The sequence below is a fragment of the Dunckerocampus dactyliophorus genome, chromosome 14 (genome assembly GCF_027744805.1).
Source record: "Dunckerocampus dactyliophorus isolate RoL2022-P2 chromosome 14, RoL_Ddac_1.1, whole genome shotgun sequence".
Classification (NCBI taxonomy): Eukaryota; Metazoa; Chordata; class Actinopteri; order Syngnathiformes; family Syngnathidae; genus Dunckerocampus; species Dunckerocampus dactyliophorus.
This window is the reverse complement of record NC_072832.1, coordinates 24,237,501-24,256,430: the sequence shown is the minus strand read 5'-3', so window position 1 is coordinate 24,256,430 and position 18,930 is coordinate 24,237,501. Positions and strand designations below refer to the sequence as shown.

The 18,930-nt window shown below is 46.9% G+C and overlaps 1 protein-coding gene across 1 annotated transcript in view; it reads left to right on the top strand.

The window, feature by feature from the left end:
* The first annotated feature begins 1,562 nt into the window (after positions 1-1,562).
* Positions 1,563-18,930, top strand: part of arfgef3 (ARFGEF family member 3) — a 23,946-nt gene continuing 6,578 nt past the window's right edge. Inside the window, exons 1-36 of the mRNA XM_054798726.1 lie at positions 1,563-2,013; positions 6,121-6,172; positions 6,331-6,412; positions 6,502-6,642; positions 6,720-6,788; positions 8,373-8,489; positions 8,607-8,652; positions 8,742-8,826; positions 8,944-9,048; positions 9,167-9,279; positions 9,361-9,608; positions 9,688-9,800; positions 9,971-10,103; positions 10,165-10,697; positions 10,767-11,119; positions 11,185-11,351; positions 11,431-11,596; positions 11,668-11,772; positions 11,837-12,037; positions 12,120-12,230; positions 12,311-12,449; positions 12,539-12,853; positions 13,165-13,298; positions 15,570-15,715; positions 15,811-15,990; positions 16,082-16,223; positions 16,295-16,420; positions 16,505-16,608; positions 16,682-16,826; positions 16,907-17,035; positions 17,107-17,283; positions 17,367-17,481; positions 17,569-17,671; positions 18,133-18,264; positions 18,355-18,485; positions 18,825-18,930. The exon at positions 18,825-18,930 is cut by the window's right edge and continues 113 nt beyond it. Coding sequence (XP_054654701.1) covers positions 1,929-2,013; positions 6,121-6,172; positions 6,331-6,412; positions 6,502-6,642; positions 6,720-6,788; positions 8,373-8,489; positions 8,607-8,652; positions 8,742-8,826; positions 8,944-9,048; positions 9,167-9,279; positions 9,361-9,608; positions 9,688-9,800; positions 9,971-10,103; positions 10,165-10,697; positions 10,767-11,119; positions 11,185-11,351; positions 11,431-11,596; positions 11,668-11,772; positions 11,837-12,037; positions 12,120-12,230; positions 12,311-12,449; positions 12,539-12,853; positions 13,165-13,298; positions 15,570-15,715; positions 15,811-15,990; positions 16,082-16,223; positions 16,295-16,420; positions 16,505-16,608; positions 16,682-16,826; positions 16,907-17,035; positions 17,107-17,283; positions 17,367-17,481; positions 17,569-17,671; positions 18,133-18,264; positions 18,355-18,485; positions 18,825-18,930 — 5,349 coding nt within the window. The 5' untranslated portion in view covers positions 1,563-1,928. The remainder of the gene's footprint in view (positions 2,014-6,120; positions 6,173-6,330; positions 6,413-6,501; positions 6,643-6,719; positions 6,789-8,372; positions 8,490-8,606; positions 8,653-8,741; positions 8,827-8,943; positions 9,049-9,166; positions 9,280-9,360; positions 9,609-9,687; positions 9,801-9,970; positions 10,104-10,164; positions 10,698-10,766; positions 11,120-11,184; positions 11,352-11,430; positions 11,597-11,667; positions 11,773-11,836; positions 12,038-12,119; positions 12,231-12,310; positions 12,450-12,538; positions 12,854-13,164; positions 13,299-15,569; positions 15,716-15,810; positions 15,991-16,081; positions 16,224-16,294; positions 16,421-16,504; positions 16,609-16,681; positions 16,827-16,906; positions 17,036-17,106; positions 17,284-17,366; positions 17,482-17,568; positions 17,672-18,132; positions 18,265-18,354; positions 18,486-18,824) is intronic.

The window sequence follows — 18,930 nt, the reverse complement described above, 5'->3', positions numbered from 1 at the left end:
AGGTTGACATAAATTTAAAGTGATGATAATGATGATGTCATCTACACCTTACGTCCTGTGTGCTTGTGCTTGCTTGACGGTGGGAAATCCAACTGTCAATCAAGTCCGAAGGTGCTTAGTGCAAGTGCGGCACCAAGTGGCTACTCTGCACATTGTAACACACCTGATTCCTAATACAGCATACTGACTGTACTTATGCATGTAAATGATTAGCCCTACTCATGAAGTCAAATAAGTCCTATTTTCTTATTTTTCTTATGTCTCCTATAATACTTTGTTTGATTGTTTTAAGTGTTTAAGTTTATTGTGACATTTTTGCAGAGCTGCTGGAAATGTGAATTTGAGTATCTATCGTAATGGAAAAATAAAAGGATGCAACTTTGCCACATTCATATTATGTCAAGATATGCCGAAACATTATTTATATTTCAAGAAAAAAACTGCATCTCAGGTTTGTGATACAGGTGAAAAAGCATATAAGTATCAACGTCACTGTGGTTTCCTCCGGGTACTGCGGTTTCGTCCCACATTCCAAAAATATGCATTTTAGGTTAATTGGAGACTCTAAATTGTCCATAGGTATGAATGTGAGTGTGAATGGTTGTCTATATGTGCCCTGCGATTGGCTGGCAACCAGTCCAGGGTGTACCGCGCCTCTCGCCCGTAAGGCACCAGCATATATACCCCCGCGACCCAAGTGAGGACAAGCGGAATAGCGGCAACTTCACTTTTTACGCTGATTATTCTCATAACATACCTTTTTGCGCAACCTAATTTTCATTTCCTGATTGTTTTTCATAATATTAATTTTAAAAAATAACATCTTTATCTAGACTTTCAACTTGAAGTTACCAAAATGATGTTATTTTTCCTTATAATATTAAGCCCTTATTCTTATAAAATTCTGACTTTTACTCGTTAGATTACAACTTTTTTCTCTTAATATTTTGACTTTGTTCCTGTAAAGTTACTGCTGATTTTAACATTTTTGCTGGGTTTTTTTTGTTTTTTTAAATATATTTTTAGAATGTGACAGCGGCCGCAAATGTTCGTTAGGCTGCACTTTGGACACCTCTGATCTATTACGGTTTCTTACTTTTTGGCATAATGATATGGCCTCTGAACAAGATTTAGGAGCAAGTGTAAACCAGTCCCTTCCCATTAATTGGTCAGGTGATACACACTCTGCTTCTTGATGTCATTGTCACTGAAATACAAAAGGTAAGTCTTACTTTAACATTGATTAACATTGGGCTAATCATTTTGACCTACTTTGTGCACTGGTCCAAAATGTTTTGTTAAGATGATTGAAGAGTGAGGGACACCTAAGAACTTTAGTCCAGCATATTCATTCTTTCTTTTTGTCCATACAGTATGTGTTTGAGATAATTGTGTGACGTCACGAATAAAAATGCAATACTCCACCGAATGGTTTAGCGAATGTGAATGCTAATGTAAAGAATCCGTTGGAGGCTGGAGTTTTATCGTTTTAAAGAAAATGTACTTATAACGTCATGATTTAGCGTTGTGAATCCGACTTTTACTGTGAAAGTTCTGTTCAGACAGGAAGTCACGCTTTAAACCGTCTCGGCTGTCTGCGTGGGCGTGTTTTCCTATCGATTGCCAATAATGTTGATCAGGCCGACGGTGACATGGTAATGTTGATTTTGGTATCGATAATTTAACCTCTTTACGCTAAAGTTGGAGCAGAAAATTAAAGAGTGGGGCGAAAAAAAGCGATGAACACGCAAGGCGGACCTGTGAGAAAGCACTTCCCGGTTGCATCACCGTGACGTAATCGACTGTGTGAATCATCCTTCATTGCTCCTGGGGGGGCCAGGATGCTGACAGCGGACCTCAGGACCGCCAACAAGCACCCAGCGACCCCCGTGTGACCCCCTGCTCTTCAGCCCCGCTTAGCTGCCATCATGGAGGACATCCTACGGAGGCTCCAGAAAGACGCAGCCGGACACAAGCACAAAAACCTCCGCGACGCCTGCTTGTTAGCCTACGGTGAGTCCAACCGAACCGACCTCCTCTGGATGTGAAGGGGGGCGGGGTGAGGATGGGGGAGGTTTGGTGGTCATCCACCTGCTGCTCCTTTGGACAGTGGTGGTGGGCGGGTTATGGCGTAAATTTGTGTCGTATGTTTTAAATTAATATTGTGTAAAAAATGATGGGTATACGTTCGTAGATGACGTTTACATTCTATTATCTTCATTCTGTTACTAGACTCCTTCCTTATTTGCTTTTTTTAATGTCAATAGTGCTAACTAGCTCACTTACAAACGTCACTAATCGCTGCTTCTTAGATGTCATTTATGTCGTAAATTTAGTCCTACTTTCCTCTTGTGTCATTCACACTGTTTGATTTCATAATGGATTTGTATTCATATGACAAAAGTGATCTCACTCATAAGCAGATATCACAGTGTTAGAATTAGGGATGTAAATCTCTTTGTGGTAAACGAAACACATCTGGATACACGGTCGATACGATACAATCAAAAGCGATTTATTAAAAAAAACAAAAAAAACAGAACGATTCGATACAGTGTGCCAACGGGTCGATTCGAAATGATTCAATGGTTCAATTTTTTAAAATGTAGACAATCTTAAATTATAAAATAAAGAAGCCAATCCTATAAAAGTTTCAATCTTACAGTATTTTCAAATGTGTAAAAGAGCACATCATATCCCCAAGCATGCTGTAAGGCAGGGGTCCCCAACCACCTGGCCGTGGGAAACTTTGAGGTTAAAAAACACACTTAAGCTGTAGGGAACTACATCAAGTTTTATTTAAGTGGATATCAATTTTGGAAATACGGGTCATTATAATATAAAAAAGAATATATATATATATATATATATATATATATATATATATATATATATATATATATACAGTATGTACAGTTAGAAATCGTACAGTTTTCCCATGGTAAAGTTTTTTGTTGAGAGCGATGACTTGTCCCACTTTGTTAGACCGTCTTTGAACGCACCATCTAACTTTCTCCTGAGCTGTACAGATAGACGACTATACTGTATTTTTCCCCTTTTTCTTTCATCTCATATTTACTCCCAAATGCTGATACTATGTGGGAATGCAAAAAGGTAAGATTTCATGACGTTACTGAGTGCTAATGTGCATACTGTGGTGCACAACCTCTCTGAAAAACAAAGTCCAGGCTTGTACTGGAGGATCATGGGTCTGTATTCATTTAGTGCTTTTAATTTGATATTGTTCCTGTCCTAGTTTTACACAATACATAATAAATAAGATAAAGTAGATGGCTATAATGTACATATGTTTTGCGGATGGACCAGCTAGCGTGCTGCTATTGCTATTTGGATCCATTCTTGTCTTCAGTCATGCTAAGCTACAAAGCATGCGTGACAATAGTTCCGCCGGCAGCCGAGGCTCTCATGTTGTTTAAAAGTCGGACTGTCAACTGGTCTAGTCTTGCGATACCTAGTGCATGTCTCTACAATCCATTCAGCTTCGGATTTATGGCTGATTCTTATCCATCCAGGAGGCGGCTACCGATGCAACCGCATCTCTGGCTTGTCAAACCAGATATCCGGTTGCATCAGTTTATCGTTCACAGCCCTAGTTATCATACATAAAAAGCAGAATTGTTTTTAGGACAAGCATTTGCTGACAAAAGCATCAACTCATTTGTTGCTAAGATCAACGAGGTCGACTTATTTCAAGCTTAATTTCCTCCACATCTCATTAACAGTATTATACATGTACATTATGGCTGTCAAATGATTAAAAATGTTCATCAAATTAATCACAGGTTTCAATCTAATTCATCATGATTAATCACCATTTGCAACTTTGTGTGAAATGTGCTCTTTTTGCTGTATTTTATGAACAAAAAGCTAAATGGCAGTACTTAATTTTATATATTTGTACAGTATATATTAACACCTCCAAGTGAAGTGAAAACTTAAATCACGCTAAAAGCACACATCTCTGAAAATCTATTTGTCTAACACAAGTTTCTTTAATAGTAGCAGAACATTTGAATGACACTTTAACCGTGTCATTATGAGCCATGATGTGAGGAACGGAGCGTGCCGCGGGTTGGATCCCAAGACGCGGGAGGCGACGTGCGATTTGGACAGGTGTTTTATTTCCAAATCAGCAAAAAGTGTAACAAAAGCAAAAGTACAACAAAGATGCAAAAGGACAACTAAAGAAGTAGCAACAAAAGGAGACCCGGATACTACACGGGAAAAAGGGTAGAAACAGAAAGAGCTACCAAAAGGGTAGGACGATAAACAAAAAACACTGCTGAATAATCTAAGCAGGAAGGCACAGAAAAACGCTAACGCTGCCGGAGTGGCCGGGCAGGTAACAAGGTAGGCAGAATGACTAGCAGACAGAGGGTTACTGCTGAGCGATAGGAGCCTGAGTCGGGAAGCGAAGGGCAACGATCTGGCAACGGCGAAAGGTGTGCTTGCTTCTTAAGTGCTGCCGTTGCCCATTAGTCCCAGGTGTTGCTCATCTGCTCATAATGGTGGTGTAGGGCGTGTACTGCAACAGAAACACAGAAGAGGGCAGTATCGCAGCACACGAAACACCACACATGATGGGTTGCGTTCAAAGATACGTAATTTTTTAAAGTTGAATTCATTGTTTTGAGTTTAGGTGTATTTTCTGGGATTTCCGAGCATACTTAAATGCAGCAAATTGTACTTCTGCAGTTACGATACTGAGTGATAAGAATAGCCACTTACTGTTTTTCTTTGTATTTCTGTTTATTTTCTGTTTATTACATGCATAATAAAGACACTGCGATGTTCGGAGTGCCCCTGATTGCACCTCACTGTCGTTTAGTGCCTAGGTTCCCAAGTGGGGCACGCGTATCCCCAGGGGTATGCCAATTGTAATAGGGAGTACATGAATACACATTTTAAACAATTAGCGCCTAACACTCACAATTACGAGTGTGCCTGACCGCCTCACGGCGCAAGGAGAACAGAGCAGAAAGGAGACAGAGCATGAAATTGTGTGCATCATATGAACATATAAGTAAGTTTGATGATTGCTTTATGCTTTAAGTGTGTTTAATCTTGAAGATGCCATGTGTTCCAATCGCCACACAGCGCAGCGGTGAAAAACTCTCACTGTGAGTAGGCTTTATCATTGGTTGTAAGTTTGTTTGTTTTTTTACTTTGGATATTGCTTTCTCATGATTGGTAAACATTCCCCTTAAATTTAATTCATATGGAGACTTAAACCATAGCTATTGTGAGTGGACAAAAAAAAAAAGATGCCCAAATTCAAGCCATTGAAACGGAAGGATGCCAACATCAGACTGGAATAAAAGATGTGTAGGGTGATTACTTGTCTATTTATCAATGTTCATGTGAAGCCATGCAAAATACATATTTTTGACCTGAAATTACTATAACGTTAATGAACCAATAATTATCTTCAATATTTCAATCTAATTAACATAAAAGGGTGTATGTTTTAAGTGTGCAGGAGTAGGGGATACTTGGCTGTAGGTCAAATGTCTGATGGGGTATGCAACTGTAAGAAGTTTGGGAACCACTGGTCTAGTGACAACAAGGAAGTTTCTTTCCAAGGAGGACTAGAGAGGTGTTTATGAATTGGTGATACATATTTGTTCTTGGAACTTCACTGCTGTTGATGTGTTCAGGTCAGAATAAAGGTAGAAAAGAGCGAAGAGCGTCAGACTCTGTGTGGGGATGCTATTGTGCCTCGTATTGTCGTCATAACGGAGAGGGTTGGTTTGACATGCGTTGATTACGCTAAAAATGTCAACGTAATTAATGAAAAAAATTAGTTACCGCTGTTAATGTGCTATTTTTTAAAGCCTAAATTTATATACTGTATATAATTTGTATGTAGTTTTATAGAAGATACTTTGGCTAACCACGAAGCTAAGCTCTGTCAACAATCTAAGATCAATAAACCTTAAAATGACAAACCAACCCCTAAACTGGTCTTTGTATCCGGGAGACTGTCCAGGATGTACACATGCACACTTGCGTGAACAGTGACATCAGGTGGGGCACAGTGGAGCACAACGTTGAGCTTGGAGGGACATGAATGACATCATTTGTTTTTGTTTTCTGCAGAAACTCTCGAGTCCCAGAATGCATCAGCCAAGCTGTCGCCAGCAGACCTGCGGTAAGAAACGGTTCTGGTACATTCCATGATTCTGTGGTGTGTCTGATTGTAACATGAGCTTTCTGACATGAATAAATGATGAAGATGATCAGATGAAAGATGAATGACAATGATGCCATAAGAGTGTATTAAGGGCTAGACATGGTGTTTGTCTGCAGGGGGCGCTGTCTGCTGCCCCTTCAGATGGCGCTGGAGTCCAAAAACGTCAAACTGGGTCAGACGGCGCTGAGCGGCATGCAGGTGCGTAGCCCTGCCCTCTGCTCTGACTGGATAGAGAGCTTGTTGCTGTGTATGAGGGACTGTGATTGACAGCTCCATGTCTCCATCAGAAGCTCCTGTGTGAGGACCGCTTTGTGGGTGGGGTCAGCGAGGAGGCGGAGCCAGTAGAGAAACAGCTGTTGAGTCAGATGCTGAAAGCAGTCAGAGTGACGCCCTCATTGCACGAGGACCTGCAGGTGGAGGTGATGAAGGTAAGAAGCTTCCAGATGCTGGGCAAGGACCATGTCTCCATGGCAGCCTACATGTTGTCGTCTTGGTGCGCCCGCAGGTCCTCCTGTGTGTCACATACTCGCCAAACTTTGACATCAACGGAGACTCCATCTTACGCATCGCTCAGGTGAAGATACCTATTGATCTGTGATTGCTTTGTGATGCTAACACATTAGCTGCTGCTCCTTTCATCATGGAGGCTGACAATTACAGTGGTGTGAAAAAGTGTTTGCCCCCGTCCTGATTTCTTTCTTTCTTTTCTATTTCTCTTTTGCATGTTTGTCACACTGAAAGGTTTTACAGTATATCATCAAACAAATTTAAATATTAATCAATGACAATGACAAATGCAGTTTTTAAATTAAACTTTGTATTATTAAGGGAAGAAAAAAATCTAAACCTACATGGCCCTGTGTGAAAAGTGATTACCCCCTAAACCTAATAACTGGTTGGGCCACCCTTAGGAGCAACAACTGCAATCAAGCGTTTGCGCTAACTTGCAATGTGTCTCTTAGAGCGCTGTGGAGGAATTTTGGCCCACTCATCTTTGCAGAATTGTTGTAATTCAGCCACATTGGAGGGTTTTCCAGCATGAAGCGCCTTTTTAAGGTCATGCCGCAGCATCTCAATAGGATTCAGGTCAGGGCTTTGACTAGACCACTCCAAAGTCTTCATTTTGTATTTCTTCAGCCATTCAGAGGTGGACTTGCTGGTGTGTTTTGGATCATTGTCCTGCTGCAGAACCCAAGTTGGTTTCAGCTTGAGGTCACCAACAGATGGCCGGACATTCTCCTTCAGGATTTTTTGGTATACAGCAGAATTCATGGTTCCATTTATCACAGCAAGTCTTCCAGGTCCTGAAGCATCAAAACAGCCCCAGACCATCACACTACCACCACCATATTTTACTGTTGCTATGATGTTCTTTTTCTGAAATGCAGCGTTACTTTTACACCAGAGGTAATGGGACAAACCCGCTCCAAAAAGTTCAACTTTTGTCTCGGCAGACCACAGAGTATTTTCCCAAAGGTCTTGGGGATCATCAAGATGTTTTCTTGCAAAATTAAGACGAGCTTTAATGTTCTTTTTGTTCAGCAGTGGTTTTGAGCTTTGCCATGCAGGCCGTTTTTGCCCAGTGTCTTCCTTATTGCAGAGTCATAAACTGACCATAACTGAGGCAAGTGAGGCCTGTAGTTCTTTAGATGCTGTTGTGGGGTCTTTTGTGACCTCTTGGATGAGTCGTCGCTGCACTCTTGAAGTCATTTTGGTTGGCCGGCCACTCCTGGGAAGGTGCACCACCGTTCCATGGTTTTGCCATTTGTGGATAATGGCTCCCACTGTGATTCACTGGAGTCCCAAAGTTTGAGAAATGGCTTTATAACCTTTTCTAGACTGATAGATCTCAATTTACCTCAGTTAAGTTATGTTTTAACAAAGGGGGGGAAATCACTTTTTCACACAGGGCCATGTAGGTTTGGATTTTTTTCTCCCTTAGTAATAAAAAGTTTCATTTAAAAACTGCATTTAGTGTTCAGTTGTGTTGTCATTGACTAATCTTTACATTTTTTGGATCTGAAACAAGTGTGACAAACATGCAAAAAAAAAAGAAATCGGGATGGGGCAAACACTTTTTCACACCACGGTATGTTAACCACCCGTGTCGCCATGGAAACATCATCACCAAGTGCTTGACTTTATTATGTGCGTGTAGGTGTGCATGGAGACGTACGCGTGCAGCTGTCACCAGCGGAGCATCAACACGGCGGTGCGAGCCACGCTCAGTCAGATTTTGGGAGATTTGACCCTGCAGTTGCGACACAGACAGGAGGTCACATGATCACACATATGCACCAACGCTTGCTGTGATGAGTTCAGGGTGGCTGATAGATGACACGTTCAAATGTACAGCATGTTTGTTACATGATGATGATGTTGTCCTCCACAGGAAGCGGATGGAGAGGAGCCGGCTGCCCTCCCTCTGCAGAGAAGAGGTACATGCCCCCCTCGGCCCTAAACATGCTATGGTGCACACTTTGTTTTGGAAGTGTTGACTTACAGCATGCGTGTGTTTGGCATGCAGATGTGTCGCCCACCAGCCAGGCGCTGTGTGAAGACGTGGTCATGGTTCTGACATGTTTCTGCGACAAGCTTGAGTCGGTGGACTGGTAAGTGACCAATTGCTCTCTTCCTATTTCCTGCTCTTTAGCGCATACATGTGACATGTAACACGTTAGCTTTCGTCTGCCTTGGCTCCTGATGATGTCACCACTGTCCTCCTCCAGTAGCAACCAGCTGCTGCAGCTGCTCTACCTGGAGTGCATAATGTCCATGCTCAGCAGCTGCCCCCCCACAATGCACTTGTCCAGAGGCTTCACTGACCTCGTATGGTATGAGCACTTCGCATGGTGCAGCCATTACTCCTGCAGCTGCAGAAAATCTGTGTCAGAGCGTAAAATTACATTTGGAAGGTCATATGTTGCACCTTTGACATCATCATCATCCTAGGAAGCAGCTGTGTCCGTCCCTGGTGGCCATCATGGGAAACCCAGTCAGCGACAAAACCATCGCCTCCCACCACGGCCACATGGGTGCGCCAGAGGCAGAAAGACTGAGCCTGGGTAAGTTTTCATGCTGCGTATCTGTCAACGGAGAACGTTCCATCCTTACAATGATAACATCCATGTGTGTTTTCCCTCCAGGACCAAGCCAGGACTTGGAGTCTTCCATCGGAGCGGTGTCGGATCAAGGCAGAGGGTCGGGGTGTTCGTCCAGCGCTCCCGCTAGGATTGCACCCGTGGTGCGTACGGTGTGCTACGTGGCGGCGGAGCTGGTGCGTCTGGTGAGCTGCGTGGAGTCCATGAAGCCGGTGCTACAGTCGCTGTACCACAGAATCCTCCTCTATCCGCCTCCTCAGCACCGCACCGAGGCCATCCGCATCATGAAGGAGGTGGGGGGCTGAGCCGTTGATGTCCATCGTGTCAGCTGGCAGGAAGGCTAGAATCACCCTTGGCGTGTTTGTGTTTCAGATTCTGGGAAGTCCGCAGAGATTGTTTGACCTGGCTGGGCCGTGCGTGGCCGAGCCTGAGAGCAGGAAGCGCTCATTCTCCAAGAGGAAGTCTCACCTGGACCTGCTGCGGCTGTCAGTACCTCCTTGACATTTCTTCTGTGCATTCCTTAGTTTGCCTCTGTTGCCATGGAAACATCCATACACATCTCTTATTTGCATCTAGTCCATACTTTCATCAAATCAGCTTTAATATTGATGAGATCGTGACCATCATTGTGTGTGTGTGTGTGTGTGTTTCTCAGGGTGATGGATGGCATGACAGAGGCATGTGTAAAAGGGGGCATCGAGGCATGTTTCTGGTCCGTGTCCTGTACGTGTGCTCTGCTGAAAGCGTTGGAGGACCTCTCACAGGGGCGGGGCCTCACACCTGAGCAGGTAGGCCATACCATGTGACCTCGTTCCTACAGCAGAGATGACCACAGTCTCATCTTCGCAGGCCCGCCTCGTCCTGCGGCGTGTGGACGAGCTGAAAGATGGGACTGAGTCGACGCGCGAGTCCATGGAGGTCAACGAGGCTGACTTCCTGTGGCAGAGGCACCTCCTCTCTGAGGGAGCGCCCTGGGACGCCTCCGCCAACATGGCTGCGGCCATCGAGCGCAGCCCTGACATTAGCATTAGCATCACCACGGACATGGGCCACACCACTTTGGACCTTGAGGCGGGACTGCTGCACCTGAGCCAAGTCCCTCCTGAAAAGCGTGACCATGATGTAGGCCTCTCATCGCCCTCTGTTGGTGATCTGGAGTACGGCAAGTTCGAAACAGAGAAAGGCATCCAACGTGAGTTGGAAGGAGATGGGAAGGAGTTGGACAGCAGGGGCGGGGCCCAAAGAGTATTGGCGGTTCCTCCAGATGTGGTCCAGCGAAGCCACGCCCTCGTCTACCCTGACATCACCAACTTCCTGTCTGTCGAGTCCAGGACCAGGACACACCATGAAGGAGGCTCACGATATAGTGAAAGCAACTTCAGGTGTGTGCATGTGTGTGCATGTGTGTTTAAATGTTTAAGTGTTTCATACACATGTGTTTTCGTTGTCAGTGTGGAGGAGCAGGACTTGTCTCGGACCGAGCTGGACTCGTGCGACCAGTACTCGATGGCGGCTGAGAAAGACTCGGGTCGTTCTGACGTATCAGACATGGGTTCTGACAACGTGTCGCTGGCCGATGAAGACGAGCACACTCCTCGGGAGTTTTTGGGTCAGCGTTCTCTACGCACGGCTGCGCTCTCGCTCAAGCTGCTCCGCAACCAGGAGGCAGACCAACACAGCGCCCGCCTATTTGTGCAGTCGCTGGCGGCGCTGCTGCCTCGCCTCCTGGCATTGGGCACCGACACTGAAGTGGACCAACTGCTTCAGAACTTCTCCCACACATTCTGCTCCGGACTGCAGGCCGGTTAGTGTGTGTGCACGTGCATGGCTGGCCGAAGCTGATGACTATAATGAGTGTGTATGTTGCAGGTGGCATTCCCTCACCGGGCGCGGAGACAGGGCTAATGCTGAGCTGTCAATCACTGATGAACGCCGATGGCATCTACCTGCTGTCCTTCTATGTCCTGCTGCTCAACCTCAAACTCTGCAACTGCCACTTTTACCACAGGAGGGCCCTCCCTCCCGCCATCGGTCTGGTGAGGGTACTGCCGAGCACACCAAGTGGCCACCGTGTGTGGCATGCTCATGTGACTGTTAATTTCCTGTTTCATGCAGAAGGAGTTTGTGCGCATGATCCAGAGCAGCGGCGTGCTGGTGGTCCTGTCTCAGGCCTGGATCGAGGAGGTGTACCACCAGGTTCTGGAGAGAGACCTCCTGGGCCAAGCAGGCTACTGGGGTGCTCAGGAGGAACGCACGCTGCCTCTCATCACCATGCTGACTGGTACCAACACACACACACACACACACACACAGGTAATGGAAGGGAATTAAAATGTGCTCCTCCCCCCTCAGACATTGATGGTCTGGGCAGCAGTGTGATTGGTGGTCAGCTGATCAGGATGTCCAGCCAATCAGTCCTTTCTTGTGACACAGCAGCCGGGGAAACTGTCATGGCGGGTAGGTGTCTTACTGGAATGACTAGACAGGGCGGGTGCTGTGGTAACACTGTCAACTATTCCAGGAGGCGCCGTCTTTGCCCGCTTCATCCTGTCCGGAGTGTGGAAGAACCTAATGGACATGCTGTCAACGCCACTGACGGGCCGCATGGCAGGCAGCTCCAAGGGGCTTTCCTTCATCCGAGAACAGAGCCAGAGGGAGCGAAATGCCATTTGTCTCAGTTTGGACGGCCTGCGCAAGGCCGCCGCGCTGAGCTGCGTTCTTGGTAGGTCATGCCCACACAACAGCATCTTAGGCTTCCATAGGCACATCTTGTGTGATCATGTGATCACGGTGTGTCTCCTCAGGTGTAGCTGCCAACTGCGCGTCCGCCTTGGCCCAAATGGCCGCCGCTTCCTGCGTGCAGGAGGAGCGTGAGGAGAGAGAGGGGGTGGAGGTGGGAGACGCCATCACACAAGGTGGGGACATCACTCATCAGGGACCTCTTGTGGCTGATGTGCATTCTGCAGCAACTTGATGCGTGTGTGTGTGTGCACAGTGAAGCAGCGTCTGGAGCAGATGGCGCGTCCTCAAGGTGTTCGCCTGCACACGGCACACGTCCTGTGCATGGACGCCATCTTGAACGTGGGCTTGGAGATGGGCAGTCACAACCATGACTGCTGGCCACATGTCTTCAGGTGCGTGCACGTGCCCCCGCAGCACAATAACATGCCCCACGCGTGTGTGTTTTGGCCCCTCATTTTGTGACCGTGCAAATGTCCCTCAGGGTGACGGAGTACATCAGCTCTCTGGAGCACAGTCACTTCAGTGACACCTCCTCTCAGCCACCATCGCTGCCCACCCTCGCCCAGCACAGTCAGCGAGGGGCCCCCGCGGACGGCATCCTGGAGCCCACTTGCGAGCCCCAAGATGAAGCCTTGGAGCCTGTCTCCGACCCGCCAGTCATCAGGCCACCGACCATCCAGGAGCTGCTAGGCGAGGGCGGGAGAGGGGGGCTGGGTCTGGACCTGAAAGGTGGCAGTCTAATGACAGGGCCTGGCGCCGCCAAGGCGGTTTGTACTCTGTCAACGCAGACGGACAGGTGGGACTGAAGAAGAACAAAAAAAAATCATAACTATTGTTGCTCCACAGCCGTCAGGTGGCAGCATAACTGCAGACTGTGTTTGTTTGGAAAAGATCACATTAGCGTATTTACACATACACACACACACACACACACACACATGCAGGATCATGTTGTTACGTAAGCTGCTTTTAGGAGTCATTCCAAACATTCCTAAATCTGTCTGATCTTTGCAGCAGATGGACCAAACACATGTCCTACAGCATACACACACTTGTTGTCCTTCTCAAAGTCACAAACTAAATAAAATGTGTGTGTGTGTGTTGCAGGTTGTTTGAGGAAGCTGCCACCAAACTGAACCTGGTGGCTCTAGTGGGCTTCTTGCAGCAGCTGCGAAAGGCATCTCAGTGTCAGTTGTTTGATTCTGTCACAGAGACAGGCGACTATTCACTGGCCATGCCTGGTATACACACACACGCGCGCGCACACACATGCTCACTTGGCCTGTTGCTTCATTGTTGATGTGCACACACAAGGTGGTCACACATGACGCCTGTCAACACCTGTCTTAAAGGAAAAGGAGCACACACACCTTTGTCTTTTCTGTGCTTTCTAAAGATATAAAAACAGCTAAAAATAGACAGCTATGAATGCACATAATGGGACGTACTTATTCTGCCCATAAAACCCGGTATTAAAACACCTCCAAAAACCTCCAACAAGGTTTTATGGTTTTATATCCATGCTGTGAGTGTGTAGTAACAGGCACATTCATGATAACTTGTAATACTTGCAGTATTTTACCCTATTTTGGTCATATTAAGCATTAGCAGAACTTCCTTACAGGGCGCATTGATTTCACATAGCAACATAGACAGGAACGCTACATGTAGCGTTAACTTTTCCAAACTCAAAAACAAAAACACAGCAGCAGTGGCGGCAGCTCCAACATTTAGCGTTACTTTTTGACAGTTGCCTGAGGCATTTTGAGCTAGTGTGTTGTCAAGCTAGTCGCTAGCTGGCTTGTAGCTAGCCTTTGTGGTGTGGCGAGGTGTCACTACGCAGTAACATAGTTCTTGGGTGTAACAATGTCAATAACAGTAATAATCACAATGTCGCTGTAGCTTGGTTAATATGTCACATTAAGTAAACGGAGCGTTGTTGAGGCTTTTTGGAGGTTTTTTCAGAAGACTTTATAGGCGGAACGGGTGTGTCCTATTATGTGCATTCTTAGCTGCCTCTTTTTAGCTGTTTTTATATCTTTAGAACGCACAGGAAAGAGAAAGACCTGTGTTCATGTCTCACATAAGGATTGCAGATGATGGGCACAATTTCAAAAAATGTGCAGTTTTCCTTTGACGCAGGGGTATCCAAAGTGTGGCCCAGTTTTTTATTGGCCCTCGGCAAATTGTAAGACTAAAATGAATGAATTATTAATTAAATATTACACTAATGTGCCTTGTTAGATGGTTTGTTTAGATAATTTAGCATATATTGACTTACATTACATTAATTACATTAACGTATAAAAGGTATCAAAGTGGCCCTCCCAGTATCCTTCAATTTCTCTGTATGCGACCCTCACTGGAAAAAGTTTGAACACCCCTGCTGTTATCTTATTAATCAAACTAATCAGGAAAAACAAATCTTGTAAGTTGGACTTGAAATTGTCTCTTATTACTGGAATTATTCACAACTCCTTGTCCACCTGCACTGTTCCCTCATCTCACCGTGTCAGTTACACTAATACTCAAAAAACCTGGCCTGAATCCCGTTGTTCTTAATAACCACTGACCCATATCACACCTGCCGTTCATCTCCAAGAACGTATAGTAGCCGCTCAACTGCAAGATCATCTACTCACAAACAATGTGTTTGAGCCCTTCCAGTCTGGTTTTCGGCACAAGCACAGCACTGAAACAGCTCTCATCCATATCACGACCTGCTCCTTGCGGTAGACTCTGGCCTTCTCTCCATTCTCGTCCTCCTCGACCTTAGCACAGCTTTTGACACGATATCACACACTGTCCTCCTGGATTGTTTAGCCTGCATTGGGATGTCTGGCACAGCTCTGCAGTGGCTCAATTCATTTGCAATTTATTCAAGGTCATAATGGAAAATCTTCATGCTCACCAATAATTCACGGTGTTCTCCAAGGTTCAGTCCTCGGTACTAAACTCAGTGGTTCTAAGTCAACACTCTTCAAAGCCCATATGCCTTCAACATAGCAATTGGATGGCTGCTTAGTCCCCACTGTATCACAAGTCAAGAGCCTCAGAGTCATCCTGGATAGCAACTTTCAATCAAATTCCACATTAATAATATTTCACATACAGCGTTTGTCTATCTTTGCAACATCTCTCGACTTTGACCCTCTCTCTCCCAGCACTCAACAGAAGTTGTCATTAATGCTGTGGTCACCTCTCGTCTGGATTAATGTAATGCCCTTCTCACTGAAAGTCACCCGTCAACTACAGCTTATTCAAAACTGCACTGCCAAAGTTATTACCCACACTAAATATTTTGACCACATCACACCCATTCTCTCTAAGATCCATTGGCTTTGTGTCCAACAACCAATTCAACTCCTCCTTATAACCTTCAAAACACTCCACAATTTTTTATTGTGGATGCTCTATTGTTATTATTTTATTGCGTGTAAGCTGACCTTGGGTGTTTTGAAAGGCGGCAACAAATAAAATGTATTATTATTATTATTATTATTGTCATGTAGGAGAAGCAAAGTCCATATTGGAACGCCACAGTGCCCTCCATCTCTTCCGTCTGGGGGAAGCCATGCTGCGTATCGTCCGGAACAAGAATCGGCCGCTGCTCCATATGATGAGGGCGTGGAGTGTGGTGGCGCCACACCTGGTGGAGGTAGGGAATAGCAGGGCTCCCCCTTTTGCTGCCATGGTAACGGCTTGGCGCTGACATGGGAATACTGACAAATGAATGCGTTTGTCTCACTGCAGGCATCTTGCCACAAAGAGCGCCACGTTTCCCAGAAGGCTGTCTCCTTCATCCATGACGTCCTGACCGAGGTTCTGACCAGCTGGGTGGAGCCGCCCCACTTCCACTTTAACGAAGCGCTCTTCCGACCCTTTGAGCACATCATGCAGTTGGAGCTGTGCGACGAGGACGTCCAAGACCAGGTGACCTCTTCTCTTGCAGGCTAGTTAGCTTAGCATGCTAGTAACAAGGACAGAAAGGTACAGCGGTCATGTTGTGGGTGACTCGGTGCAGGTGGTGACGTCCATCGGCGAGCTGGTGGAGATGTGTTCTCCTCACATCCTGTCGGGATGGCGGCCTCTGTTCAGTGCTCTGAGGACCGTGCACGGCGGCAAGATGGAAGCCAAAGACTACCTGCTAGGAGAATATTCCGTGGGTGCGTGTGACATGGTGAGCAGTTCTTTGGGAGCGTTCTTTGCATCAACTTGACTTCTTTGGTTGGTGCAGGCGTCAAGTGTCAGGCGCCCGTCTTTGACGTCTTTGAGGCGTTCATCAGCACAGACAACATCCAGGTGTTTGCCAACGCCGCCACAGACTACATCATGTGCCTCATGAAGTTCGTCAAAGGCTTAGGTCAGTGCTCTTGGTGCAGCACTGAGGGTGCATGTGGCGCCATGTGACAGGAAGTCTTAACTAGACCGCTCGCTGACCTTCTAGGTGAGGTGGACTACAGGGAGATCGGCGACTGCGTCCTGACGTCACCTTCCAGCTCAACCGACCTCTGCCTACCGGCGCTCGACTACCTGCACAGATGTTCTCAGGTACAATTTCCTGTTTTGGCTACCAGGTTCCTCCACATTGGTCACATGACACCTGTCCTGCTCTTCCTCACAGCTGCTGGCCAACATTTACAAGATGCCATCCAAGCCCGTCTTCCTGGGGGCGCGCCTCGCCAGCCTGCCCTCCAGGACGCACGAGCGCTCGGTGGGCAGCGAGGACGGGATGGACGGAGTCCTGCAGGAGTTTGACGACGACACGGGTGCGGGCGTCGTTCTCTCTGGCTGTGGTGAGTCTTCCTTGCCTGCATCTGATGCGTGACGGCTCAATGGTGTCCCACAGGTCTGATCCAGGTGTGGATCCTGCTGCTGGAGCAGCTGACTGCATCGGTCTCCAACTGTCCTCGCCAACACCAGCCGCCCACCCTGGAGATGCTCTTCCTGCTGCTGCGAGAGGTTGCCGTCGTGCCAGGTGACCTTTTCTTGCCACCTGCTGCAACTTCCTGCCTGCGAACACAGAACCCCTCACGTCCATCTCTGCAGGTCCGGGATTCGCTATTTTCGCCGTGGTCCAACTGCTGCTTCCTGTGATGTCACTGTGGCTGCAGCGTAGCCATGGAGACCACGCCTACTGGGATGTGGCGGCAGCTAACTTCAAACACGCCATCGGCCTGTGCTGCGAGCTGGTGGTGGAGCACGTCAACACCTTCATACACACAGGTGACGCACCTCATCTGTCGTCTTGACGTGGCCTCATCCCAGCCTGAATGACACGCTCGTGTGTGTGTTGTTGTGTGTGTCAGATGTAGGCTGTGAGTCTCTGATAAATGTGATGCTGAAGGACGTCTTCAAGCTGCTGGTGGCTTGTGTGTCGCAAGCAGCAGAAAGCATCTCCAGAGTGGGCTGCTCCTGCATCAGGTGACGCACTGTGACTGTTTCCTATGTGTGTGTTTGGGCGTGTGTGTGCTTGTGCTAACATGTATTGTGATGGCGTGCTCACTGTAGGTACGTGCTGGTGACAGTGGGTCCAGTGTTTACAGAGGAAATGTGGAGGTTGGCCTGCTGCGCCCTGCAGGACGCCTTCTCTGCTACCTTAGAACCTGTCAAGGTACACACGCACGCACACGCATGCACACACACATAAGTGAAGAGGCACGGTGCATTATGGGTAGTTGAGTTTAACAACACTAAGCTGTCTAGCTGTGTGTGTGTGTGTGTGTGTGTGTGTGTGTGTGTGTGTGTGTGTGTGTGTGACTGCAAATGTAAAACACTTAAGCAGCTTTACAGCTTACAGCCACATCTGTGTGTGTGTGTGTGTGTGTGTGTGTGTGTGTGCGTGTGTGTGCTTGTGTGCGTGTTTCACAAGCAACAAGGTCAATGTCCTCACATGAGCACATTCACACACACACACACACACACACACACACACACCCAAAGGTCATCTTGCAAATTAATTGTGATGAAGAAAAGGTAGGTAGGTAGCATAAGGGGAGGTTCTACGTTCAAGATGCTATCGTTACGTGACCATCAGCGCCACTGTGTGGCAGTGACTGTCTTGTGTGTCTCCAGAACCTTCTGGCGTGTTTTCGGAGCGGTTCCAACAACTTCTGTGGAGACGCCTGCGAGGTCAAAGTCGCTGCCCCCTCGTCCTCACCGTCAGCGGAGGCCGAGTACTGGAGGATCAAAGCCATGGCTCAGCAGGTCAGCGCCACTTCCTGTCCCCGACACTGGACCACTAAGTGTGCTCACCTACATGCTGGTCTAAGTGGTCTAAGTCTAACCATGTTGCAGGTCTTCATGTTGGACACTCAATGTTCTCCAAAGACCCCCAACAACAAGGATGGCTTTGAGCACGCCCAGTCGTGTGTTTTGATCATGGAACTGCCAAATGAGCACCGCTCCACTGGGCACGCTCAGAAGAGGTGACCTACACACACACAAACACATTCACAATAGAAGTACATGGTGGACAATGGACTCCACCAAGGCTGCATGTCCAAGCAGGATGATGTCTCCGGATAGACTTAGGACACAGTGGAGGGACAGTGTCTGCCAGCTGGCTCCTCACTGTCCCCCTGCTGGAATAAACGACTGCTATCATGAAGACACAGAATGTACGCACGTTACTAAATGAGTCTTTTTTTTTTTTTTTGCTGCTCGCTAGGAAAGTAGGGTAAGGCTTTTACTCGTTTTTGTACCACTGAATAACCTCACACTGCTATACACACGAAGTACTACTTCTACTGTTTGCATTGCTGCAGGATTCCGTTCAGGACCATCGTGGTCAGCCTGCTGTCCCATCAGGTCCTGCTCCAAAACCTTTCTGACATCCTGCTGGAGGAGTTCCTCAAGCAGCCTGAAGGGCAC